Source organism: Neopsephotus bourkii, unplaced genomic scaffold (genome assembly GCF_033783945.1).
Source record: "Neopsephotus bourkii isolate Nb327-2 ecotype Australia unplaced genomic scaffold, CSIRO-AGI_Nbou_v1 NB_1767, whole genome shotgun sequence".
NCBI classification, from domain to species: Eukaryota; Metazoa; Chordata; class Aves; order Psittaciformes; family Psittacidae; genus Neopsephotus; species Neopsephotus bourkii.
Window position 1 is genome coordinate 6,527,796 of NW_026902241.1, and position 27,205 is coordinate 6,555,000.

At 37.0% G+C, this 27,205-nt stretch overlaps 1 protein-coding gene across 3 annotated transcripts in view; it reads right to left on the minus strand.

Annotated features, from left to right (window-relative positions):
- Window positions 1-27,205, minus strand: part of PRKN (parkin RBR E3 ubiquitin protein ligase) — a 722,549-nt gene that overhangs the window by 430,710 nt on the left and 264,634 nt on the right. For all 3 annotated transcript variants that reach the window (XM_061378740.1, XM_061378739.1, XM_061378741.1), the window contains exon 4: window positions 22,246-22,364. In XM_061378740.1, coding sequence (XP_061234724.1) covers window positions 22,246-22,364 — 119 coding nt within the window. The remainder of the gene's footprint in view (window positions 1-22,245; window positions 22,365-27,205) is intronic.

Genomic DNA, 27,205 nt, shown 5'->3' on the forward strand with positions numbered 1-27,205 from the left:
TTCATAGATAAAAAGCTGCTAATTCTCTACTATCTATTAGAGACTTGAAACATGACTGTATGCTCAGAGAAAAGTCAACATAAAAAAGCAGAGCACTTACTCTAGATGTTCAAAGGGACCAGTAGTTCCAGAGTTGGGTACATTGCACCTGTAATTTTCCACCTCCACGGTGCTCGAATGTTAAACGGTTTTCTTGTGGGTAGTGATATTGCAGAAAACTGTACCTATTGCTTGCTAGTAGTAGGAGAAGAAAAGGCAAAGGTCCAAACACCTAAGAGTAGTGAAAATTGCCGAAGCAATTAGGAAATGTATATACACACACAACAGTGAAGAATCTTGTGTTTAGGTATATTTACTGCTAAAAGTTATTGGAATGTTTGCCAGTTTAAAAAAGCCTCCTTTTATCCACATAGGAAGTAAATATTTGCTGAAAACCTGCTGCTGTAAATGTTGCTCACTTTTTCTAATTAATCAAATTCAGTGTTTAAAACTGCCACAAGCTCCTACATTTTCCTAATGACTATCACTTTTGACTATATATCCAACATTTTTTCTGTAGCTTAAGTAACTGTCTTAAAATCCATCTCCACTAGCAGATATATACAAAACTTAAATGACTGAGCTCCAGGCTGACAGAAGTAAGGTGGAAGGAAAACAGTAGAGCTAGTATCTTCTGCAATTGAAGACTGGTAAAATCCAGAAATCATGCTTCAGTTGACTACACGAATAGGCTAAGAAAAATTCTAATGGTTTTAAACCAGCGAATAACTCAGAAAATGAATACAGCATGTTGTGCATTCCTAAACAGCTCCATAAAACAGTGTGATATTTCCAAAAAGCACATTTAGTCCAATAGTGCTGTCACCATAAAGCACTCTGTGAATGAGAGACCGAATACCATTAGGCACTGTAGCTTTTACTTATTACTGTCACCCACACTGATCTGCAGATCTTACTAAACTTACTAACCAGCAAATGCATCTCTCTGTTAACATTGGCACATACTTTTTCCAGGCTAATTGTGTAGAAAATGAGCAGACAATATGTGCACAAGTGAATGGGAATGTGCATGCGCAACAGAATGCATCAGCCAATGGATACCTATGTGCATGCAATGATATGTTGCCTTGCAAGAGCCCATGCTGACAGCAAGCCTAATTTCACATTTGGCTAAAAAAGAACACAGTACTCCCCAAAACATTTTTAAAAGCACATTTCTGAGGGTGTATACGTTCATATTTTGACTTTACACTGAACCAATTATGGAAAGATTAGGTTCATTTCACAGTCCTCTTCACATCTCAAAGCCCACATGCTCCAGACAAATAGAAAATACTTTTGTATTACTCAGCAGAAGTTTCTTCAACTGGTTAATTGTTTCTATCAGCAGTGACATCTAGCCCTCTGCTTAGAAACCTGGCAGTCAAGGTATGGGAGTTGCTTGTGAGGAGTAGCTGGAAAATGTGAGGTTTGCAATCACCCATAGTTTGCCGTAACTTTTCTGAAGTTGCTAAGAAAAGATTCAGATGGTATAATCAAGAGTTTTCCAGAAGGAAGCCCAAATAGAGTTATTCTAAATTGGTATTTTGCTTAGAATATCCTTAAGAAAAGCTGTTGGAATAATCTGCCCAGGGTGGTGGTGGATTCCCCAGCATTGGATGCTTTTAAGATTTGGCTGGACAGGGTGCTGGAACACCTAGTCCAGATCATGCTATGCCACGTTAACCCTTGAGGTCCCTTCCAACCTGGTATTCTAGACTTCTATGATTCTTGTATACTGAGAACATGAAGATAGCACCTTTAGATGAACAAGAATTTATTTCATTCATGAGTATTTAATTCTAAACAATGAAATATGTTCAGTCAATCTGGAATGGAGCTGGAGGAGTGGCTTCTCCTGTTGGAAATGCCACCACAATGAATCTTTTGATATAGAATGTTCCTTCTGCCTCTGTTTCTGTACTGGAAGAATGCTCTAGGCAACGTATGCTAAGGCATACATTCATTTGCTCTGCTGACTGCTGGACCACCAGCAGGCATAAGAAAACTGAATGCAGAATCATAGAATCACATAATGGTTTGAGTTGAAGGGACCTTAAAGTTCATCTAGTTCCAACATCTCTGCCATGGGCAGGGAATCCCTTTCACTAGCCCAGGTTGCTCAAAACCCCATCCAACCTGACTTTAATACTGCCAGGGATGGGCATTCATAACTTCTGTGGGCAACTTGCGGTGTTTCACACCACCCTCATAGTAAAGAATTTCTTCCTGATACCTAATCTAAATCTGCCCTCTGTCAGCTTAAAGCCATTTCCTCTTGCTCTGTTACTGCATGCCCTTTAAGAAAGTCCCTTAAGGCTTTCCCTTGAGCTCTTGCAGAGGGTCTGTACAGGAAAAAGATTCTGGATCCCTGAATGTAACACTTTCAGTACTACCATTTCCACTGAAGTTACCAAGTAGCAAAGGTGTTTTTTTTTTTTATTTGTTTCTAAAATACAAGTGGAAAAAAGAAGAGACTCAACAACTTGATACCATTCAGAGTGTGGTCTCAACTTTATCTGGTGTACTTCACTGCACAACAGAGAATGTCAGAATCTTAAACTAAAGGGATGAGAAGCTCTGGTAGGTGGCCTGAGCTGGAAATCTGAGAGGTAGTCATCAGCAGATTCTATACCTCACTAAAGGTTTGCATAGGAGAGTAACAGGGCGTTACCTCAGATACAGCAAAAGATCAGAGAACAAAATATATTAGAATTCAAACCCCACAGTTTTACAGGAAGCTACATGTTGTCAGGCACTTTCTAAAGTGTTCAGAAACAAGTGAAAAAGTACCAGTGGAAAGCATAACACACCCCATCTCTAATAAATTCTATTTCACTCCACAACATTGCCTGCATTTTCTGAAGATCTTTGCTCCAGGTTAAACAGACCTACATTAATAAACACAGCAAGTGATCTTTCTGTGTTGTGTGGCAAATTCTGTCATGGTTTAGAAGCCCTCAGGAGTTTATGACATTCATGAAAATACATTCCAGAGAACTCATACATTTTTCTCAAGCAGTTTTCCTAAAAGATTGAAGCAGTTTTTGAGGAGCTTACAGAGTCACAGAAAAGCAGGAAAAGGATTTCAGTTATGAATAGCTCTGGCAACACAGAACTAACATGAAAACTATCATTTTATCTCCCTCAGTATCATGCTATACCTACTGATAATGCCACAGTTATTGATCCATAAGAACTTCCATTATAAACCTGCATTTTCAGAGGTGGTATAAAACATGCTATTTTTCCTGAGCCCAAATGCCAAGATTTTCTTGAATCTTCTGCCTCCAGAGGAAAAAATGAAACACTTCTAAAAGGATCTAAAGATCTAAAACGATCGAAAGATCTAAAGATCCTTTTAAATCACACACACATTTTTATTCCATTTTTAAGAAATATTTCACATACAATAAGCATGAAGGGGAATTTTAAAACATCACATATTTACCAAGTGCAAGGTCCTACACCTGGGTTGGGGAAATCTGGCACAGGCTGCCTAGAGAAGCTGGGGCTGCCCCACTCCTGGCAGTGTTCAAGGTCAGGTTGGACAGGGCTTGCAGCAACCTAGTCTAGTGAAAGCTGTTCCTGCTCGCAGCAGGGGGCTGTAACTAGATGAGTTTTAAAGGTCCTTTCCAACCCAAACCATTCTATGATTTACCAAATGTATGGTATAATAATACTCCAAAATCTAAGGCTATTTCTCATAAGTACTTGATTAGTATGCTTCCCTCTTCATTTGGAAGTTTAAAAGCTCCCTTTTACTCCTTCACTATCCCTGGGTTATAACAATCCAATCACTAAAGTATGTACCTTGCAAAAAAAAAAAAACAACAAAACAAACAAACAAACAAACAAGCAAACAAAAAAATCAATATATGCATTTGATAAAATAGAGAATCCATACTTGAAGAGTTTAATATAATTCAAAAAGCTGGATACTGTGATGGTTAGTCAAAACTGATCAATACAAAACAGCATCAATAGAAAAGATTTCCATTGCAAAAAACTAATAAAATCTGCCAGATTTGGTCCACGGAGATTTTTAATATATGAACAAACCTCCCTAAGTACATATTTAAACAAATGATCAGAGTATGGCCTTTGGGGTAAATAATATTTAATTATAAACACTCTGAGGGGACCATTCAGTTTCTTACATTCAGCACTCCACATCAAATACACCTGGAGACATGGAGCAAGCATGCTTGTCAGGGGAACCACAATGGCAGTCAGAATTTTTTCCCCTGTGTATTTGACTGGCTTTGTTTACTGTCTTTATTTGAAAACCTCCATGAAGGGAATGAGGTCAGTGCTGAGTCACAGCAACAACAGAGCACAGATTATTTTGGATTCCTGATTTTCAGGAACTAAATTTAATTGCCATGATTGGGAATAAAAGAAACATTCTTAGAATCTTAAGAAGTTTCAACAAACAGATGTGACACCACAATTTAAACTAAAAGGCTTAAATCAAGACTCTGCACTGAACTTGACATGCTACAGTTATCTTTCAGATCTATGACACCTGACAAGGCTTGTTTTTCCATACTTTTCAAGTTGTCTTATTTCAGCCAAAGACAGACTGGAAAATATATTTATAACAAATAAGTTTATTTATTTTTAAAATAAAATTGGTGTTATACTGATGTTTTTTTCAGAACTCACAAATATAAAATATCAAACTAAGATTTTACTAGTGACTTGATTCTATATTTAAAAAAGAAAAACCTTATTTTTTCACTTCTCTAAAATCTTAAAGCATTTAAATTATTTTGGGTATACTTTTTATTTCTGTCAGACTTAATTCAGAGAGAATATTCTTTTCTCAATGATCTACTCTGCTTTCAACAAAATAGTTAGGATTATCTTTGGAAATCCAGCTGGGTTAACAGAAAAACTAATTTGGCGATAGCCATTCACAACCCTAATAAGATTTTCTGTAGCAGTTCTGAACAAACAGTTGTCGTCCCACTGCCACTTGTTTTCTTGTAACCAGAAGTTTGAAGCGACTGCAACCAACTGTTTGTTTGCTTTATTTTAGGATAATGTTTTTGGCAACAGCTGCTCCACTGTAAAATTTCACATTTACTGAGAAGTACAAGCGGAAAAATTATAATCAAGAAGGTGAGAATGGCAGTCTGCTACCTGAGAGCAGTTAAATGCAATGGCAAAGAACCCAGCAGTGTCCCAAAGAGAGCAAATGCAACCGCATGGCTGCCTGCCTCATTACACAAAGAAATATATCCTTGCAAGTTTTGCCTTCGACCTGTGCTGTGTGGAATAGCAAATCCCAGAATTTCACACAACAGCTGTTACAGTAAATTTATGAAGTGTATACTCTTCATCTTTCTCTGTGCTGTCCCTCCATTTATTTTTTTTCCTTAATCAGGCATCAGCAAAACACACATAACTGAATCTGCTTTGCGGCTTTCCATTACTTATTTCTGTATATCTGCTCTGGGACTAGACAAGATGGTGGGAGATGTGTGAGAAATTTTGCACATCGCTGTTTCAAGACAGTATTAGTATAAATGGCACTGATATAGCAAAGCATCTTCCCACAGGCACTAATTAAAAAGCAATAAGCTCAGCTGAGAAGTCCTTTTCTTTAGTACTGAAGTTTTCCTCCTTTCCTCCCCAATTACAACTAAACATTAAAACCTGAGACAAAATAAAGGTAGGAGATAGAAAGAAATTTTTAGCACAAGAAACAAATCTGTTTTGTTACTCTCCTGTGCATGCTTTTGTCTAATGTGTTACAGCTAAAATTTTCTGACTAAATAGCCTTATTTTTAGAAATCTGAATGTGCAAGGGCTGCTTACTAACAAAAGCCACAGTTCTGAATACAGGATAGTGACTTCACTGCCAGTTTGTTTGTGATTAAATATAAATATTTTGGGTATTTTTTGCAAAATGTTAACTTTTTTAGTAGTTATTACATACCCATCACTGGCAGGGATGGTATTACAATGTGTGTAAATTGCATATTCCTTTGTGAACATACACGGTTAGACAGATTTTATTTTGACAGTAAAGCAAGAGCAAAATCAGTGTGAGGAAATGGAGATGGTTCACCATGCCTGTAAATAACATGCAGACAGCTGGCAGAGCACAAATTAAGAACAAACAAATGATACCTCAGAATTCACCAGTGGGGAGAGAAAGGAATGGGGGAAGGAGGGGAGAAGAGAAGGCATTTAATTTTTATTTGTACCTATCAACAGCTTTACTTCTTGTAATCCCAAATTGCCTATTGTCTCTTTGCTTATGCACCTTGCCTCTAGGTAAAGACATCAAATACAGAAACTCTACTTCTGAGGTAAATGCCCCAGTTCCTAATAAGGGAGGAAACTGGGTTTTACTACTGAGAAGCCAAAGACCAGCTCCTCGCTTTCCTGATGAAGATGGGTGAAAAGCCCAAGATTAAGGACTGAGCCATATCCTCTAACTCTATTTCCCCTAAATCTGTAAATCCCCTTGGTCTCCATCTCTCAGAGATAATGTAGCTAAATTCAATAAAGTGCATTTAATTAATTGATTAACTTTTAATTAAGACTCTAGTCAGGAAAGAACTGCCTGCTTATCCTTTGTAACAGGATGCTGAAGATCCTACTCTATTTTTCATAAAAAAATAGGCTTTATTCCTATAAGTAGGCCTGTAGATGTAAGAATACAGACCTTTAAGAAGGCTATGTGAGGTACCGGTAAAAGTTTAGACAGCAAGTGGGAGCTCAACAATGGTTACAAACGTATCAGAGAAGTGAAGTTGTCTCATCAGTACTGAGTACCTGACCTGCTTCTGTGGTCCAAGTTAGCAAGTTTAAAGCCCACTCTGGTATATCTACCCTACACTGCACACTATAGTGAAGAAGTATAGGGAGTCTGGTTAAGATTTTTCTCCCTTATCCCACAACTGAGTTCAATATTTGAGTTCGTTTTTCTCTCCCCATGTATGCTTATTATATTCTTATACAGACACCCAGAGTATAAACCATTTTCTTTTCCTTCTGAAAGAAAATTACTAGGTAAATGTAAAGACTAGGTAACTTATCAAGAATTTCACTGCTATCTCACAGAGAAAGAAAAAAGAGTTTTCTTAAATAAATAAATAGACTCGTTCCTTAAATCCCTAAATCACGAACACAGGAAATACAAGTTCCTGATGGGCTGAAGAGCAGAACTGGTAATACAGAAAGAACAGAAGTAACTTTGGGATTATGGTGCCTTATCTGTTGAGGGAAACCATATGTTCTGAAAATGATGCACTTGGTCTTGGGGCTGGGGGGTGGGGGAGTGGGTAGGTAGATAACAAATATACTTCACTGTGGCATTTACAGCATCTCTTGAAAGTGCTTTACCACTGACCCTTCAGCACCAAGGTTGAAGAAAATGCTGGCATGCATCACAGGGGTTAGGAACTCAGTGATAACCACCAAACTGGGACAAAGTTCTACTCCGCTCTATAATCCACGAGGACCATCTCACTGGCAAACAACAGGCAAGAAAATTAAAATTAATACTCAAACCCAAGTCAGACAGGTGGCAACAGGAATCTAAATCTAGGAATTTTACCATTCTTTGTAAATTTCTTGGCATAGTTAATGCTAGTTTTGTTTTGCTCAGATGAAAAATTTTCAACCCCATCCTTGTTACTGGCACCTGAACTGAAAAAACCTGTGTAGCAAACAGGACAATGTAACCAATGGGGTCTACTCTTTAGTTGCTCTACGTAAGATTCTCTGCTGCAGCAGTCACAGAAGCAGTTGTCTCTACTTTGTGGCTTTGTTACGGTGCTGAGTAAATTTTGCTGCAGCAAATTTTCTAAACCCTATTACAATGATACAAAATCATGGTGAAAAGATTCTACCACAATGCAAATGCAGGAAAGGGCTCCTTCACCAAAAATAATTTCAAAAGGTGATAAAGAGGAGTGTAAAACGTTTGAACACTTTTTTCATGAAGGATTAATCTTTCTTTCCATTTTATGTGTGAGGGTGAAGTATAACTTCACTCATGTCAACTTATTACAGGTCTGTAAGTGATGCAGAATAAGGCCCTTTCTTTCATGAACTTTCAAACTCTATATATACCTTCTACTCAATTAATAAAGGCTAGAATGAATGTGTTACTCATATTTTTTACAGTACATATTTAATAAACCATGAAGAAATACTGTATGTATACTTCTAAAGAGCCTATGTACAGTAACAATGATTTTCAAACCATGAACAGACATGTTCTGTTAAAATAGAGAACAATGTACTTGTTTGTTATACAACACCCCTGTAAACAGATTGTAAGCCTCTCCATATCAGTGTTCCCAGCATCACACAATGAGATTGGTGCCTGAGGAGATCCTTAGCCATTGGGACTTCCTGCAGATTGAAGTTGCACTGCATGGATCTTGTTGTTTACATGATTTTACACTACAGTAAAATTACACTGTAACTGTAAAATACCACAGCTGAAGCCAAGTAAAGTGCTTTTTTAAAATCTGGTTTGCATATCTGTGGATATTTGTCCAAAAGACACCATCCTGACATGATTCTACTCCGAAGCTGAAATTTTATTCTGATGTAGACATGGTGACAGTGGAGGCAGATCAAGAGACCTCTTTCTTCCTTCATGATCCCTATTCGAAAGGGATTTTACAGGCACACTAAACCAAACCTTCCCCTGCCTCGCTCAAAAAGTCATCATGTGTGTCTGCATTATCCTTTCTCTCGAGTCTTGTTTGCAGAGCAAGAGCAGGAGGACAGCCAAGGAGTTGCTACAGTCCTATCCTTTTTCATTTCATATGGAGACTGATTACCAAGAAATTCATCAGAATTTTAACAGCACAGCTGAGGTTGACATGAGGTTGTAATGGACCACAAAATACCTTCTTTTTCCACCTGTGTGCTTCCAATTTCTGCACAAATATGAGATACCTTGTTAATAGGTGTGTTGCATTCTGCTGAGTTTTAGCTCTGTATGGAGTACAGCTATAAAACTACTGAAACTAGGTAGAAAAATCCTTGTAATTCCATATTAAATTTAGGGGGCATACTGATTTCATTCCATATATTTCAGAGACAAAGACAGTAATCAATATAAATACCAAGAGATATAGATTCCACAAAATAACAAAACCACTTAAAACATATTAAAATTTGCATAACAGCAAGAATTAATAAAATAAATACATTGCCTTTTGCACTTTATTCTACTGCATTTTGTTTTCAGGAGAACTAGGGTTTTTCTATTATTGCACTAACCATATGGTCAAATGGAGAACACAGTGACTAAGTGGTAGACCCAGTCTCAACAATTTGCATTTGAAAAGGAGCAAATCCATATGTTTTCCTCCTTCTCTTTCTCCTTTCCCCACCCCCACCCCCACCCCCCCACCCCCCTCCCCCCCCATGCCCTGTACCAGTTGCTACAAAATTTCGCTTTAAAGCATAAGACAAAGCATTTGGGGGAGCACTTTGTACACCCAGACAGTTTAAATTCCTGACAGTACAGGAATTTTAGGGTCTACTTATTAAAAAGAGCCTGTCCCAGACGTTCATCTACTAGCTTTACCAGCAGTTTTTGAATTTATGCACACTGTATAATTGGAGAATATTTATGTATAATTAAAGTGCATACAGACAGGTAAGTTTAATATAAATGGATTTTCTAAGTGGGATGCATCTATATACAGTAAACTAGTGACAAGATTGTCGCATTCTATACAGGTTTAGTTTCTGAAATTGCTTGCTACACATTGCTGAGACCCATTAAAAGTCAGTATCAGTGGCATGGAGATTGGTGATCTTTTCTTTATCATTAACCTCTGTGTCACTTAAAATACTGACAAAGACCAGGTTCTGGACCAGCTGTTTTCACTGATCAGGTAAAATCTCCTTACTTCAGTTGAAAGAGTAATAAATACAGGATCTACTGTTTTATACTTGTTAGTCACTTTATGCATAGATGATTCATGCGTTGTACAGAAAATCCTTGCTGAGAAGTAAAAATACCAGACAAGAGGTGAAGCTGTTCACACAATATGCTCTAACAAATGAAGTGCATCACTCCTGACATGCTTGAGCACATCCAGGTTTAAAAGTTGGCATAATCAGTACTTTGGGGGAGAATCTAAAAAGGAGGGAGCAGAGAGTACTCAGTTACATTTATTCTCATTAGTATATCATTTATGGATCTCACATAACCTTATTACTGCAAGGGGAATAAAATCAAGGGCTGATTTGGCTCACTAGCTACAGTAGCCCTTCTTTTTTGAGAGAAGCCCCCAATTCAATTTCTCGCTGGAATGGATTTTTCGCAAATAAGGATAATCCTTCATTTAGTGTTTACACACTTGGTTACCTCTTAGCATTCTTCCCTGTCATATCAGGTTTTAAAATTTTATTTAAAATTGGCAGAATTCATTTATGCATTAGCTGGTTTTATTGTAGTTACAGACGAGCTGGCATTCAACAAATTTAGCATTAGGAAAGAATAGTCATGATTTTATCAGAATATAACAGGACCCATATCCAATTTTACCTTCATTTTCTTGTGACGTGTTACTGTTCATGCAGAAACAGAGCCAGCCAGCACAAAATGAGTATCTGTACTGGCAAAAAGTAAACCATTAATTATTTACTCTTCCACCTCCTTCCTCCCTTCTCACTGAAGACAGACACACTCAGGCCCCCTAATTCATTTTATCAGAAAATACACAGCAAAAATGGAATCATTGCTAATTATGTGACCCCCCGATGTATACAGGAAGATTCTGCTTATTGCACATTCTCAAGATTCAATTACATCAGTTATATTTTAAATAAGAAAGCTACAAAATGTCAATTATCTTTAATGGAATTACAAATTGAGATATCTGACAAAGACATAAAAGCGGAAAAGAAACTTAAGAGTCACACTGAAGGAAAAGGTTTCCAAGTATAAATATTTTAAATAAAACTACACAATTTGTAGAGTCAAAAGAAGTTTGTAGGTTAGAAGAGCCTTAATCTAGCTATTGTTGCAGTAAATGAAGCCTGTGAATTTTAATTTCCTTTTTAAATTAGTGCTCTGACAAAGACAGCAATCTTCATGTTCATCGCTGGGCTTGAATTTCAGGAAACAGCTTTTTACATTAGCAAAAATGCAGCACTGAGACAGAAGGGGACATCAGAACCAAAGAGGTGACCTGCTGGCTCCTGTTTCTGATCACAGCCTAGAACCTGAACAGCCTCTTCGTGCATTCTTCTTAATTGGGTTAGCCACAAGGATAGGGTGAAACTAGGTCTAATGTACTATACCATCAGCTTTATAATTATGAATTCACATTAAGGAATTATTATCACGAGGTCAAGACCTGCAGGGAAATTAAGAGAAAAATATAAAAAAAGATCTCTTGTCACTGTTCAAAACTCCTGAGACTGAGGCAATACTTGTTATTTTTCAAATCCATCCTCAATAAGTAATCCTGTGCATTAACATCAAGAACTGATGGGATTTTCCAACATTGCCTTTTACAAAAAAAAAAAAAAAAAGTGTAGGGCTCCACATAATACACACCTTACTTAAATTGTAAGCTAAATGTGAGATTCTAGAGGTTAAATTATAACTATTGCACAGTCGAAGCACATTTTCTCATATGAGTTTGTATTTTTTGTTTTGTTTGGGTTTCTTTTTAAGGATTTTTAATAGTACACAAAAGTACAGAGCATTTACATATCCTATCCTATTAGCCCAGAATAAAACTAACCCTCAACCTGTCATCTTACAATTGACTGAACTGGTTTATATCCTATAAGGCAAGAGATGTATTAACTGTTCCTCCTGGTGGCACCTGACTGCACTGTTTTAAATCTATTTTGCTTCTCACCAGAAGTACTGTCATGCTTCAGGCAGAGGCTTAATCTGGTGACTTGATGTCCACAGAAGGCTCCATGAGCCTCAAGACTCGTGCAAGTAAATAGACAGTCTTTCAGTTTGGTGATTATTTTTTACAAAATGGTATGAAATTATTCCTAACTGCATTTAGAAGGAGCGTGGAAGGTTTGGATTTGAGCTAAAGTAGATATATTTACAGATCCAGAAGGGATTGAAAATTATTCTCCCACCCTTCAGCACCACAGAAAACACCAGGTAAAGTTTTGTTAAACAGATTCTTGAGCATTTGCCAGAGTTTGTTAGTTCAGAAGAAAGAAAGCAATCAGACATGAAAGGAACTGAAAACTTCCCCTAATTTCAGGGATTTTTTTTTTTCCATCTAAAACTAATTTTTTTAAAGCTAGTAAATCAAAATATAAAAAGAGTATTAACACCCTGAACAAAAGTGTTGTTCAGGTGAAGACACTGCAAAATTGCACATCCTCTTAGCTGCACAGGTGGTAGTGGGTGAGCAGACATCCAAACTGCATCTCAACATAATTCAGGGAAATATTTCTTGATCTTCTGAGAACATGCCCTACCATCTATGACATCTCTATTGGTATCAGACAAATAACACTACCCTGTGTTAGTTTGTTGTTTTGATTTTTTTCAAAGTGATGGACATTAATCTTGGCAATGCTCCTGGGTAAGGATGAGACAGCAGCATTTTCAACTGGTGGTTTACATGCAAAGCCAAATGGAAGAAACCTAGCAAAAAACATCTATTGGTGCTCTTTACAGGAACCTGAGCCATGGGCAGAAAAGCACTGCTGCAGCCCAATGATCATATTTGGGCTCCTCTGGACTTGCTCAAGCAGGTCCATATTCTTGTTCTGGGGCCCCCAGAACTGAACACAGTACTGCAGGTAGGTTCTCACAAGAGTGAAGTAGAAAGGGAGAATCACCTCTCTCAACCTGCTGGACACACTCTTTTTGATGTAGCCCAGCATTCAGTTGGCCTTCTGGGCTGCAAACACACACTGTTGGGTCATATTGAGCTCTTCATCAACCAACACTCCCACGTCCTTCTCCCCTGGGCTGCTCTCGATCCATTCTCTGTCAGCCTGTACTTGTGCTTGGGATTGTCCTGACCCAGGTGTAGATCCTTTCACTTGGCATTGTTGAACTTCATGAGATTTGTGTTGGCCCACCATTCAAGCATGCCAATATCCGTCTGGATGGCACCCCTTCCCTCCAGCATGTCTACTGCACCACACAGCTTCGTGTCACTGGCAAACTTGCTGAGATTTCCATCATATATTACACTAACAAAGCTCTGAGGAACAGTTAATGAGTTTGACCTTAATACATTTAGATCACAACCGTACCCAACCAAGTCTAAACAATGTAACTTAAAGTTAGCTTTTTTTTAGGTACAGAAGTCTGAGTTTTTACTTACATTATATCATAGTAACCTAAACTTTTTCTATTAATTTAGTCCAAACCTAAGAAAAAAACCCATGACTTCAGACATGAGGCAAAAATGTACAGATCTGGAGAGGTTTCTCCCACAGTGATGTAGGGACCTGTTTATAGGTTTGTAGAGCTAAACAGTTACATTAATATGTTTTTAATTAGTCATCCTAATTGTTAAGAATATTAAAATACTATAATTAATTATAAATATCTACTAATAATATAATTAAATATATTATAATTAATAATAGCTATAAATGATATAATATAAATATAACATTAATAATTAAAGTATAAATTACATCACCTTCTTAACAGAGATTAAGCTACACATTTAAGAAAATGGTCTGGTATTTGCTACTTCTGGTACTACAATACCTTAGGTAAATACAGTTATTTTTTCCTCCTGAGCCAGCTGATGCATTGGATGTTCAAGCACTTTTAAATTTAGGAAAAAAAATCCTGAGCCTTTAGAATTGTTTAATAGTCATCATTATGAAAAAAGTTGAAATAACGTATTGTGAGCATGATCTCTCTGTACCCCCAGCTACCCAAGGAATAATACTGGGAAGACAGAAGTTGGGCTGTACTTTAATAAAGGAAGCAAATTAGGAGAGTTACACACTGGGATATCTGAATTTCAGTGGCAGATGCCATATTAAAAAAACACCACTGACACAGTTAAAGATTCGTTTGTACTATATTACATCCCAGTAACACAGGCATAACATATTATGGTCTTACTGAGTAGAAAAAGGGATGAGAGCGACAGATCTGAGAAGGGGGGACTGAGAAGGTCTTACTTACAAATACAGCTTAAGATGTCAACAAAGTAGGTATGCCTTTGATGTTTAAAATGCCTATGAACAGTCATTGAATCCCCTTTCAACAGAAAAGGGAAGGAAACTTCAGGGAGAGGGTGTTTCTTTGTGAGGGAGGAGTCACTAAATAGAAGGTTCTTGTTACATTTGTTAACACGATGACAGCAGAGCTGCCAATAATCAGTATGTCAGAACATGTAAACTAAAGATATGCTAATTTTTAATTTCCCTAGCCAAAATAACACCTTTTTGCTGTCATGTTGTCTGCACGTATGCCAACAGAGGGAAAGAATGGTCACTCTCCAGTTACATTTCTGCCCCCAAGAGCAGCCCATACTAAAGCTGAGTAAGTTTTACTCATCACATCTGTTGGTACTCCCACACACACACACCTTCTTTCTTTTTTTTTTTTTTCCGGAAGTTCTACATCTAAACAAGGATGTAAGAAATACAAATAGAAATAGCACAAGACCCATAAAGGAATGAGACAGATAAAGTCCACACTCTCATGTACAGGTATACATAATCCCATGCCACCCAATGTTAAGTGCTCCAAATTTCTAAGAATTTCAGGAGCAATGGGAGTTATGAAATACAGGACTTATTTATTGAAGGATCCCTGATCACAATTCAGAGAATATGCAATGTTACACAAAACCAATTCAAACACAACTAGTACTTTGGACAAAACGAGTGTCACTCTGAGCATGGTATTTTTTACTAGCCCAGGGCTCCTTTCAGAGATGTCCACTGACAGGACCAGAGGTAATGGGTATAAACTGAACCACAGAATCTGTTGCCGTGAATATGAGGAAAAACCTTTTTCCTATGAGGGTGACTGAGTGCCGATGCAGGCTGCACAGAGAGGCTGTGGAGTCTCCATCCTCAGAGATATTCAGAAGGATATGGTCCTGGGCAACCAGCTCCAAATAGTCCTGCCTGACCAGGGAGGGGCTGGACCAGGTGACCTCCAGATGTCTCTTTCAGCCTTAACCAGTCTATGAGTTTCTGTTTCTGTGATATCATAGCAGCTAAGAGGTGGTGAGGCACTGGAATAGGTTGTCCAGAGAGGTTGTGAATGCTCCATCTCTGGTAGTGTTCAAGGCCAGGTTGGATGAGGCCTTGGGTAATATGGTTTAGAGCGAGGTGTCCCTGCCCATGGCAGGGGGGTTGGAACTCAATGATCTACGGTCCTTTCCAACCCTAACTATTCTATGATTCTATGATAAGATATACTGAACACCATCTGTATTTCTAGGCATACATCTATCTTCTCTGGCACAAATGGTTCGTAAGACATTTGATTCAGAAACTAATGCAAAATTTCTCTGAAAGTAAATTTGGTAACTGTTTTACTTTTCATTTATGACTGTTGTCACCCAGGCTGGAGTAACTCACTTTAGGTTCCGCATTAAAGGCCAGTTTTATTTCACAGCATGACCTGAAGTGATACACAACACTGAAGTAATTTTCACTCTTTCCAATAATTGGTAAATATTTTTACCAGCTTTTAAGACACTTTATAATGTGCAATCTCACTGAAAACATGTACTGTAATAAATATTATAAATCATGCATAGATAACTTGAAGCTTCTAATAGAATTAGGAGTTAAAATATACTTTTTTCCCCATTAAAGTGAATGAAAAACCTATGCTATTTTTTCAGCACAGAGGCAAAACTGTTTCCTTTGCAAAGTTTATTCTGAATCAAAAAAATTGCTGTTTCTCTCTTTTGGAATGGATGGAATAATTTTCATAAATAAAGTATGTATTCATTTTCATTTACTGTCTATACATAAATTAAACAATTAATGCCTAATGCAGTGAAATTTGTCTTAAGGGATATTAGAAAAAGAAACCACAGAGGCAGCCAAAAACTTGAATAAAACTATATCAAGTTTTCTGAATCCTCCCAGCTGCTCTCTTCAGATGTAGCTTATCACTTCGGAGGACTGCCTCAATGGCAGTGTCACTGTGTATTGCAGGTGCCAGAGTGAGGCTGTCCTTTAAGGTGTTCAGTGTAAAGTGAGACTTGCAGGCAAAGAAAGAAGTGCAGAAGAAAGAATAAAATGGTTATAAAATAATGTTGCATTCACCCAATATTGAGCTTTCTTACTGCTATAATTAGTGCCACAGTATCTTAGAAAGGCCCTAGGAACATTTGTTGGAGCAAACTCTCCACGGTGTGGCAGGATTTTGCAGATTCTAAAATATTACCAAACAAAACAGATTTTTAAGGTAGAAATGTAGGGTTTTGTTTGGGTTTAGTTGTGGGTTTTTTTTCTTCTTCTGATACTTGTATTACTAAAAGCAATGGAGACACTGGCTGAGCAATGGCAGAATAAGACTGGTCTTAGGAAATCTCCACCAGTATTTCTGGATTCTGTATAAGCTCAGAACTAAATTTACTTAATACTGATATTCTTCACCAGGTCACTGCAAGCAATAGGAGAACAATAAGGAAGAGTAGATGACACAAACTCCTCATGAGGATAGCACTTGTGGAACTACAGTAGAAATACTAAAATGGCCTCCTTTGGTCAGGCCAATTAGTGTTAGACTCTCCTATGATGGAAAGATATCCATTTCTGGAACAGATTTTGTTACTGGAAACTGCTCAAACTATCTAATAGATATGAGAGAGGTTTTGTTTCTACTTTACCATGGAACTGGACATGAACTATAAACACCATTGGGAGGCAAGACTTACTATCATAGTACATCCTGCACTAGTCTCAGCAGTTCATATACTGCAAGCCTGTCACTGTCAGATTGGGTCATGAGAGAAAGAAGTGCACAAAAAAATACAGTTCCCTGTGTTATTCGGGTAGGGAAGGGATCAGAATATGCCTGATTTCCCTCTGGCATCCTGGCACACCTGGGCTTGGGCTACACAACAAAATAACCTGCATCTTCAGATGCTCACTCACTTTCAAAAAACACTGGTTCACTGGAAAAAGAAATAGGCTTATGATTATGTTGACTTAATATAACCAATGCAGAAGGGTATCCTCAGTCTGTTGACATCCTGGAAAAGAAGAGGTCCAAGAGCCCTTTTTCTCTGCACTGATCTTCTCAAAATGGCAGTAACACCAGTGCCCAGTGGCGATAGCTTAGATGTCAGAATTGAGACATTTTTCGTTATTTATATAGAAAGAAGCACATATATTGAATACATGTAATTTTTTGCAAGTAATGCCTTTGTAGGCCGTACTTCCCCTAGTGAAGGGAAATTAAGCTATTCTTGTACTAACATATTCATTATCCATAACTCAACAATAAATGGTTGCTTCACATTTGTTAGTTTGACAAAGGAGCGCACATTAGAGTGGTAACTTTCTCATGCACAGAACTCAAGAGAAGTATTTTAACACACAGACCTTGTTATGTGTTAGCTAAAATATATCAAAACCATTTTTATCCTCACAGCAAACATGGAATTTTAGAGAGAAATAATTATGTCATCCAGTCTCAAAAATTCAATCACATTTTTAATATCTCCCCAGCTTTTGAAGGAGATCAAGCTTTATCGCATTGCACTCCACTGGATGTTTATTTTACAGTTTAGCTTCAAATGCCAAATTTATTTTTTGTAACATGATCACAGTATTACCCCAGCAATGGTAAGCAGCAGTAGGGAGTAGCTGCCTCAGCAGCAAGGGCGTCATAATTGCAGAGGGGCTACTTGTCTCTTTCTCTTTTTCAGTCAGCCTTGCTCGGATTCAGTGAGTAGTACTCCTTTCTTTCTCTGTCACCAAGGCAGGATACAACTATTTAATTCCAGAAAAAGTACGTGATCGGAAATGAGCAGTGGTAAGAGGTCGTGCACTGTGGAATGGAGTTTCATAATGATATATTAAAGAAAGAGAGATCAGAAGTAAACTGCCTTTTTATTTTATATTACAGAATATCTCTTCTAAGTTTATATTCATTAAAAAGAAACCACCCTATTTATATAACTCAATTAAAATAGGAAGCAAGAACTTGAAGAAAATTAATGTATTAAAGATCTTTCTTCTCCTACGAAATATGAAAGTAGGAAAATCGAAATAATACACTACCATCTATTAGGAAGACCACTTAAACTACTTTGACCTGTTATTTGTCAGTCACTTGAAAGGCACTCAAAAGACTAGCACTTTTCCCTTGCACAGCTGCAATGTACCATACAGCCCACACACTTAAATGACAAGCTTTTCATGATGTCAGAGAAACAAAAACACATAAATGTCAATTTCTCTGTTAGTTTTAAGATTAAAAGCCATAAATGAAAGCAATATTCCTAATATCACAAACACCGAAGGAGCAGTTCTGTGTCAGAGACGGTTTAACAAAACCCATGAACTCAAGAAGCTTCTCTGGAACCCAGATGGCAGGGACAGCTACAGGACTGTCAGCACCAACTGCTGAATAAAATCCACGAAGTGCTGCAAATTCCAGAAACTAAGTCTCCTATCTGCTGCAAGGAGTTAAATCAGATCTGAATATAACTCCCCATGTCTAAGAAGCGCTGAAATAATGATGTGAGCTGTAAAGAACACTTGAAAAGTATAGAAGAAGCTGAGCAAAACTCCTTTGGTCCTTGTAATAGAGGATATGCTGAAAACTCAACCAGTACTACGAAGGACACAACGTGAAGATTTCAAGTAATGAACCTTGAATCCCCACAGTAGAAATGGCTTCACTGTAGCACCTGTGGCTGAGTATGGAGACCTAAAGTCTATTTACTGCACTTCAATCCAGAGTCTTACTCTTGTTGACTATATGACAAATCAATTTTACTGTCTTCTATACCAGGAGTATGTCACAGAGTCAGTTACACTGAAAAGTGTGCTTTATGAGTATAGCTTTGTGTATAGAGGTTTGCAGAATCAGGCCTTTTGTTTGCAGATATGCATTTCCCTTTTCACTATAGAGTTAACATTGTGAACACATATAGAGCACATTGTGAATATTAACACTGCAATGGTTAAAAAAAAAAAAAGGATTGTAAATGTGATTTCTACAATCAGTATTTTTTGGTGGTTCAGTTTGTTTGTTTGTTTCTGAGAAAAGGAATATCCTTATCATCTGAATCATGGTTTCTGAAACAAATTGCAGCCTTGTATGTATATGAAGTAAATAATTTAAAAGCCTAAAAGCAACAACAACAGCAACAACAACAAAAAAAAAAGTGTGAAACTAATGGCTAACATTTTCAAGCTATTTGAACAAAGTTGCTGACAGGCTTGTTGGTGGTCTACATAAAACCCACATCCCAATCTTTCCATTCTTTTCTGCTTGATTAATTAGAGAAACTATGGAGAGGTGATAATTTTGCAGTGATTGATGTTCTCTTATAAGTAAATCAACTTGGTATATATCTCCCATAAAGCATTAGTTCATGAAATGTTCATAAAAATCAACCTAAGCATCAACTGGAAAATTACAAATTAATTAAAATTACAAATTTAATATTTAGATGTATGTCTTTGGTAAAAATAAAAACACTGGAATTTTTAACTTCACAGAAATATAGTATCATAAATTTACTCTGAGCATCACATATTAAAATAATGCTAGACAAATAGGCATGACAGTTAAATAAGGTTTTAGCATAAGGCTGTTTAAATGAATAGGCAATATTTTAATATGTCAGTCAACACACCATGAAAAAAAAGAAAGCTCAGTTTAATCAGGTTGGTCATTTGTGGCTTAGGTAGGAAAAGGATTAGCATGTAAAGTAATTTAAGGCTGCCCAAATCTTTGTGTGGGTTTTACACAGGTATTCACTTTCATCTCAATAAAAGAATTAGTGTAACCAGTGCTGGTTTACATGGTGCTTTGCTGCTTATGGCACAAGAGAGCTTATCAAGAACACTGCTGTGTTGATATGTAAAGGTCAGGCACAGTTCACAGAGAACTGGGGAAAACTTAATGCAGAGAGGTCTCTACACCATTAGCAAAAAATAAATGGGACTTAGTACATATTGCAAGCTTCCCAGCTGGAAATATTTTCTGTCTCCTTGGAAGATGAACCAGAAAGTGAGAAGGAAAGAGGTCACAAGGGCCAGGGACATGCCAAATCTGCATGTAATTTCATAACCACAGGACTGAAGTAGATGGTATGTATTTATAAAACAAACTGACTGTTGCATATCACATTCAGAACAGTAAGTGTGCTCATATTGTAAATACTGCACTTTGTAAGTCCTGAGGACTGCCAGCCCAAAGTGCTGGAATGGCACATCCACTGTCCTTAGTACTGTGCTTTGCTTCAATTTGATAAGAAAAGAATAATAAAACATTTTCTTTGTTTTGGGGAGAAAGTAACAAGAACCTTACGTACAAATTATTTTTGTAGACAGTCATTTGAAAACTAAACCAGACAAAAATCACCATTTGATAATCTCTAAAAGATATTTCCCTTTTCTCTTTTGTACTCTTATGCTGAAGTACCTTCTAAAATCTTCTGAAAACTGGGATTTTTTGAATCAATATTGAAAATCATCAGTGATTCCACTACAAGTTTCCAGTTACTTTCTTTTCACAGCTACTGTAAAATATGCTACTAGGAAAAAGAAGTAGCTGCACTCTGCTCATTCGATGGAAATTATCAGCTTGTGTATATTTATTGTATTATTGGCTCTGCGTTTGATGAAAGTATGTAGACCCCTATACATTCCAGACAATCAGATACAAGAAGTGTATTTAGAATATCTTATACTGGAACTTTTTCTAATAGTGTTTTATCATAGAGCTATGAGGGATTCTTGGAAGACAGTGACGAGATTGATTTTTTTATTTTTTTTAAGTCTCCAAAATGAAGAACATTATTTACCAGATACTGTAAAAACTTAAAAGTTTAGAAATCTATTGAAAACTACTTGATACAAGGAATATCATGATTCCAAACCAAAAGGCACAAATGGGATAGTAATAGTTTCTGAAAGTGAGCATGATGAAGAAACCCACTGAGTCTAGGAAAGGACACGTTTTGTGCTGTCAATGCAACACATAAAGTTCAAACTCATCTAATGATAACAGCAATGTCTTTCAGCAGCACTCGCTGTTAGTATTCAAGCTGAATACAATGTCACCTGTATTTTTATCCTGAATATTGGATATGTCTGTTAGTGGCAACTTCTCTTCTACAGTTTATTCTTTTCAGTGAGAATATAGGAGCATTGTTTTTAAAGTCTCACATGCTATTACGTGTAATGACACTGAAGCACTGAGATACATCAAGGACATGAAGCTGTAATTAACCACTTCAAACCACCTTGAAAGACAAATTTAAACACTTAAACATGTGCCAAATTTGAAAGCCTACCCCTAACTTATAGCATGGTAAAGCTCAGTCTCCTACAAAACTTGAGCCTCTCACAAATCAATCTTGGTTGTCAAACACTGATTTATGAGAAAGGACTCTCATTCCGCAGTAGTACAACCAGTGAAATTCAGCAACACAAAGAAACATTCCTTCAAAACTTAACACTACTGTACATTCAAGTCAAACAACATTCTCTCATTCTAGAATAAAAACCAAGCTTGACAGACCTACTAACTTTCTGCCCCAGCACAACTTTCCCTTGACTTTACACGCAGCAGCTAGGCTGGAAAGATTAAGATTCCCAATTGCATAGCCACTTAATCCCTCCTTGTCTCATTCCATAATATTCACAATTAAGACATTAACTGAGGTCTTTCTGTGGCCTTAACAACTGCTCTAAGCTTTTTTATAAGCATCTCTAATTACAACTCTTTAACACACACGTATTTGCACATGTGGTACATAGTACAAGGTTAATCATTAAGTTCTTAAAATTTAAAGCTAAGAGTATTGGAGCTCTAGTCTGCAATATGTTCCTTATGCAAGCTGCAAATAATGGAGATATGTGAGTGAAATTTTCACAATCCTTTGAATTACTCTTCTGAGTTATTATCAGCAAGAAAAAAAAATAAGTAGAAATGTATATATACATATATATGTATGTAAATAGGTAACATTAGATATATCATTCCCATATACTCCAAAACCTTGAAACAAACAAACACACACAAAATCTTACCCTTGCCAACGTCAGTGTTCCTTGTTTACACTCACTGCAGCGGACCCTGAGTTTCCCAGGTTTCACAGATTGGCAGACACTTTTGCAAAAAACATAGAAGCTGTTGTAACTAGACACACCTGTCAGGAGAAAAAAAACCAACCAAAAATGAACTAAGTTTTTGATATATACTGAAAATCAGCAACAAGCTCTTCTGAGAGGTTTCTATTTGATTTGTAAGCAATAAGTAAAATTAGAAAAAGTTGACTAATTTTCAGGCCTGAAAACAGCTTTGTGATCATCTTATCTTGCCTGGTCTAGTTCCTAACACTTTCAGTAACTCCTGCTTCTTGATCAGTAGTTACGGGTGAACTACACCATTACTCCTAGAAAATGCATCCTGTCTTGGATTTGACCTTATCACTGATGAGCACCAACTGTAATCTTTGGCAAGTCATGTATGAGATTAATTATCTCAGCTCTCCATAATTTGCATCTTCCTTCTAGTGTAAATCTGTCTAGCTGCAAGTTTTACTGAGTTCAAATTGCATGAAAATTTCCTTGGACAAAGTTTAAGAAATTTAATTTAGGAAATTTAGTTTTATTAATGGAAGACTGGAAACCATTTCTTTATTCTTCCTGGTAGCCCTATAACCTAGCAAAGTTTGTAAACTGCTGCCAAGATATTAGGCCAAGTAAATTCTCAAGGAAAATTCAATGAAACACATTCTGTTCTGTGAAACTATGAGCAGAAGATGATATGCAGAGAACTGTGTAAACCTGGGGCAATGCTAATGAATTTAATTTCACATGCAATCCTGATCACTGTTTTGAGTAAATCACTTTTTAGAATGGCTAGTGCTATTCCTTAGAAAATGACAGAAGATTCACTGCATGGTTTTAATCTAGACTAGACATCTCCAAATTCAGAGATTCAAGTTTATTACCTGAACTTGACTTGAGACCAGAATAATATTTTTAACAAACTTTTCCCTATATCAAAGGAAATGGTTGTGGAGATCTGACACATGACGATTGATGAACTTCATAATCAACAGCATCCCTTTAGAGATAAAGGTTTTTCACTGTCTTCTTCCCCATTCTCCTACTTCTCCCTATATTTATCAGCAATATACTTTTAGCATATATTTGAATTCTAACATGTTACCACAGTAGATGTAGAATACTAGTTTAAAGCATGACAGACTTGCTTTATTTTTAAATGTTCTTCACATGATAAGGGTCCAACCCTGTGTTTTGCCACAGAAAGTACCTATCAATTTCACGTTACACCTCTTCATAGGTGTGCCACAACAAATGTGCAACTAGTTTCCAAAACTCAACTTCAGAGAGCCACCTCATCCAAAAAACTTTTTTTCTAAGAAAAAGTATGCAAGTGTCTTCAAAGAAGATGCACACCGCTGAAAGAAGAAATCTTATAACACTTTTTCAAGTATTTGGAAACGTAAATTACATAGGAGTACATCAGTGATATATCCAATATTAAGTTAGTTAACTGATCTATCAAGTGTTTCCACTAGGCCTCCCTGGGGATTATTAATGATCACAGCAGAACATAAAACAAAACAGAATTTAAAGTGAATTCAGGTTTTGTGGAAAATTAAAATATGTCTATACATTCACATACATAAATTTTTCATCTAAGTACAACTCAAAAGGTTGAGATCACACTTCTCAAAGCAGTCAAAACCACAGTTCTGAGATTAAAATAGTTATGCTAAACTGTTTCATATATGGTACAATGTTGAGAGGTGAATGCAAACAAAAGATGACAAAATTTTGGACATTTGGATCTCTAGTCATTCATATTTTGCCTGAGGCTCCTAAAAATAGGATTTATTGCACATCTGGATTAGACTCTATTTAGCTAGAATCCAGAACAAAAATGTAAGCTACAGTAGTGTAAATGAGGACAAGTACGCTGCAAATGATTGAATTTTATCTTTGGCAGTTCTTATATACAGGATAAGCAGGTCAGGCAATTAAACAAAAGGGCAGTACCTATAGCACAGTTCAAAGGAAATGCTGCATAGAATCATAGAATAGTTAGGGTTGGAAAGGACCTTAAGATCATCCAGTTCCAACCCCCCTGCCATGGGTAGGGACACCTCACACTAAACCATGTCACCCAAGGCTTCGTCCAACCTGGCCTTGAACACCGCCAGGGCTGGAGCATTCACAATCTCCCTGAGCAACCTATTCCAGTGCCTCACCACCCTTACAGTAAAGAATTTCTTCCTTATATCCAATCTAAACTTCCCCTGTTCAAGTTTTAACCTGTTACCCCTTGTCCTGCCACTACAGTGCCTAATGAATAGTCCATCCCCAGTATCCCTTTAGCCCCCCTTAAGCGAGAATGCTCTTTTAGAAAAGACCTACAATAAACAAGATTATTTCAGCCAATTATTCATGACTCGGTCTCAACTGCAGTAAGTGAGACCAGAGCCCTTTACCTATTTTGGTATCACCAGTCCTCTCCCATTGCTGCAATTTCTTATTATGGGCAGTCTAATGAGACTGATGAGATGTCTGCTTGTATTAACCTGAGTAGATCTGTCTGCAAATACTCAGTGTTCTAATTTGGCCCTGCTCACCTGTCATGACCCTAATGACCCTTCCAGTCAAACAGAACCATGTTATCGAGTACATAAGCTCTTACAGAATAAAATATTTTGTTAGTTGAGCTGACACTTTTCCGGATCCAGGCTCTCAGTCACTGATGTCTTGCACCCCTGTCTCACATTTTATACCAAGTTTATTTCAAGCAGTAAACTACTTGAGGAAGGAATCATGCTTTCTGCCTGCGTTGTGCTCTAAATCCATTCCATCTGGACCAAGAGATAGAATTATATTATTGATAATACTCTGCAAAATATTCATAGGATAGTGTGGCATAAATCAGTATGACTGAATACTGCAGTAAAAACCAGCAGTCATAGGAGATGCCTAAAATGAGTCATATTGCTGATTTACTATAGAGGATAAGTCATATGCATTAACTTGATATTTACTCCATGCAAAAATGGACTGTGTTAGCTCAATATTCATTTTTCCTAGCACTTTTTATATTTTTTTTTGATCATTCTTTTTTCATTAATATAAAAAGTGCCCCAAACTTTAGCAGGAAGGTGTAAATGGAGATTTTCAACAAATCATTCACCATTTTATGCAGATATGCTGATTTCATTCTCACAAAGTGCAGTTACCTCATTAGGTGTATATACTGAGCAGCATCACCAGGAGTAGTGAATACTGAATTAAAAATGCAAATGCTGAAAGTCAGCATCAAGTACTATACTGATGGCCAGCATTAAACTCTCTACTAACTTGTTAATGTTACTGTGTATTTTAGCGTGGCCCTTGGCTGCGACTTCATCCCCTTGAATTTGTTTTTCAGAGGGGAACTGAAAGAAACAGGAACAAAGAAATCTGCTTTATGCATATCTGACATAGCAATATCAACAAGAAGTGTAACTATGGCACCGTGCCAGGAATCACTGAAATTGCTACATAACCATCCTTAGAACCTTGCCTTTCCTCACTCAGTCATGGTCTATAACATTTCATGAAGCTTTCCATTAATATTTTATAATATTTGCACTCAGCAAGAATGTGCAGACAAAGCAAATTACAAGTTGAAAAAAACAGAATTTCCTTTATAAATGCTGATTCTGATACTGAACATGAGCATTAACGCCATAAATAATATACACCATAATAATATAATATATTAAATTATAACTACTGTCTTTTTTTGCAGTAAAGTACACTGCAAAAAAGATGCCATGAGAAATTTGACCTTACAAACCCGAGTTTCTCATAGGTCCAAAAGCATTTTCGACCCATGATCATCAGCTTTTTAAGAAGCCATCTCCCATATGTCAAGCTTCAGATAAATCTGACTTGGAAACACAGAAATAAAATCTCTTTCATTTCATTCACACTTGATGAATTAGCAGCCAAATAAATAATCTCTGTCTGCATTGTTGACTTTCTCTCATAACTTGTTTCAATATAGCAAAAGCATTTAATGCACAATAACCTGGCAATACTGGTCTACCTTACCTACTCTTTGCATTTGCTGACAATACTTATGGGACTGAATCTTTCAGGGAAAGCAAGTGTCTCCTGTCTGAAGAGAAATGCCTTGCCTACCTGCAGTCATAGAGAATTCACAACCTCCTTCCTCAGGTCATCTGTGTTAGTATTTTAATATCTTTGTCTATAAGAAGCTACTTTTATTTCTAATTTTCTGTGCTGAAATTTAACAATTGCAGTCTCTACTTTGCACCACATATATGGAAGCCAATTAATTTTTTCTCTTTGCAGCAGGCTTTTGTATTGGGTAGATATATTTTTATATATTATATTTTTGCATAGATTAGACAACCCTAATACAGCCATTCTTACATGTAATACTCCCTAGAGCTGAAAATATTCCACTTAGATTTTTCTTTAAATCGTGCTAGGTGCAGCTCCCTAAGCTTGTCATAATTTTCCAGCTGAAGACTTTGCCATGCTGAGCACAATAGGGTTTTTGGTCTCGATCCTTTTTTTTTTCCTTTTTCTTTTTTTTTTTTTAAGACCTTGAAGGCTATACTTCTGTTTCTGTATAATATTTTGCTTAACATTATGGGCGTAACTGTTCCTGGTTACTGTTCAGTCTATGATCTAAAATTAACCTCCAAACCCCTGCCTACTTTACTTGTACTCCATTCTGTATCTGTGTTGCTAAACACTGCCAGCCAAGTGCAATACCCTATGCTGGCCTCTTCTGTGCAAAATGATGCTTTTTTTCTAGACTATGTTTCCAACCTGTTGTGATCATTTTACAATCCCAGGCTGTCCTCTCATTTATCTGCAGCCCCTCCTAGCTTGGTGATGTCTACAGCTTCAATAAGTATTGTGTCTATTCCATCCCTCCTTTTTGAGGATGAACTACTAGTAACTTCCCCAGCTA